The sequence below is a fragment of the Chenopodium album genome, chromosome 27, assembly GCF_948465745.1.
Source record: "Chenopodium album chromosome 27, dcCheAlbu1.1, whole genome shotgun sequence".
In the NCBI taxonomy this organism is placed as follows: domain Eukaryota; kingdom Viridiplantae; phylum Streptophyta; class Magnoliopsida; order Caryophyllales; family Amaranthaceae; genus Chenopodium; species Chenopodium album.
Genome location: NC_137860.1, coordinates 7609790 through 7611623, shown reverse-complemented (window position 1 = coordinate 7611623; position 1834 = coordinate 7609790). Strand labels below are relative to the sequence as shown.

General features: G+C 38.9%; 1 protein-coding gene across 1 annotated transcript; it reads right to left on the bottom strand.

Moving 5' to 3' along the window:
- Positions 1-427: 427 nt before the first annotated feature.
- Positions 428-757, bottom strand: LOC145619621 (uncharacterized). Its single transcript, XM_081674332.1, has one exon. It carries the CDS (start codon positions 755-757, stop codon positions 428-430), a length of 330 nt encoding a protein of 109 aa, XP_081530458.1.
- Positions 758-1834: the final 1077 nt, after the last annotated feature.

Genomic DNA, 1834 nt, shown 5'->3' with positions numbered 1-1834 from the left:
TTCTCATCTGTGAGATCTGAGAGAGATAACATTAGAAATCTGAGAGACAATCAATCTGTTTCTGTGATTGGTCTCAAATCTGTTCTGAATCCGTAATTTGTATTCCCCAAGATCAATAAAACTATTACTCTCGCCTGCCCGTGGACGTAGCCAACATACTGTTGGTGAACCACATAAATCTGTGTGTTATTTATTTGTTTTGCATTTATTAATTTGTTCTTTCTCACATCCGTTACAACAACTTCACTTCCAAAAATTTTTTTTTTTTACTTCTCTTTTCATCAATACCTACAAAAGATATTAAGAGAAAAGTAGTAATAATAAAAATGATGGAAATAAAATAATAGTTTATGAGAGAGAGGTTGAGAAACTCAGGTTGCCCCCCGGAAGCGCTCTTTTACATCACTAGCTTGACGACATTGCGGGATCAATTAGAGTAAGGAACATCAAAATCATCAAGGTGAACAACCTTGGCTTCTTCATGAACAAAAACGTCAAAGTATGGCTTTAGCCTTTGGCCATTCACTTTGAATGGTTCACCATTGTCATTTTTTATTTCATTCGCTCCATATGGAAACACCTTCTTATTGGTAAAAGGTCCACTCCATCTTGACTTGAGCTTACTCGGAAACAACTTCAACCGGGAATTGAATAGTAGAACCTTGTCACCTTCTTTAAACTCCCTTTTGCTAATATGCTTGTTATGCCAAGCCTTGGTCTTTTCTTTGTACATCCTTGCACTCTCATATGCATCCATTCTTAATTCTTCCAAGGCGTGGAGGTCAAGCAACCTCTTCTCACCGGCACTTTGAAGGTTGAATTCAATGTTTTGATAGCCCAACGAGCACGATGCTCAAGTTCTACTGGCAAATGACATGACTTTCCATAAACAAGCTTGTATGGTGTGGTGCCAATGGGAGTTTTGAACGCGATGCGGTAGGCCCATAGAGCATCATCAAGCTTTGTAGACCAATCTTTCTAGACCTATCCACCGTTTCTCAAGAATCATTTTTACCTACCGGTCTGAAATTTCGGCTTGACTACTTGTTTATGGGTGGTAAGCTAATGACACCTTGTGCCTCACACAGTACTTCTCAAGGAGAGCTTTGAAGGACCGCTTTGCAAAGTGCGAACCTCCATCACTAATAACGGCATGTGACACTCCGAACCTTGGGAAATTTACTCTCTTGAAAAGCTTGACCACCACCTTAGCATCATTAGTAGGCGATGCAACCGCTTCTACCCACTTTGAAATGTAATCGACGGCCACGAGAATGAATTCATTCCCAAAAGAGCTCGGGAAAGGCCCTATGAAATCAATACCCCATACATCGAAAATCTCTAGCTCAAGGATGTTTGTAACACCCTAGAAATTCCTTTCCTTTAAATACCCAGATTACTCTTTTAAAATACGAGTTAGGAATATCTAAGACATTACCGCCACCGTGAAAACGGCTAAGGCAATTATCAAAGATACACAGCGGAAGACTTAGAATCAAAATCCGTTCAAAACAAATCAACTTAAAGACAACCAAACGTAAGTAAAGTTTAAAACCAAAACAAACGAAGTCAAATAAAATCAAACTACAACTTGGAACCATTAAAGACCCTTATTCAAAACCGTTCAAAAACCAAACCTTTGCGTTAGTCCACACAAAATGTATCATAAATAAATAAAGCATAAAACACATCGTAAACTAGCATGATTCACTCTTCACTCATGCCCCGTCATGAATATGCTTCAACCTGAAAAATTTATCTCTACTTGTCCCCACTACTCTCCATTAAAAATGGGTCATCATAGGGCCAAGATAAAGACATGGCCAAACACACA

Excerpts from the sequence above, each read along its gene's own strand:
- LOC145619621 (XM_081674332.1), bottom strand. The coding sequence starts at position 757 with ATGGATGCATATGAGAGTGCAAGGATGTACAAAGAAAAGACCAAGGCT.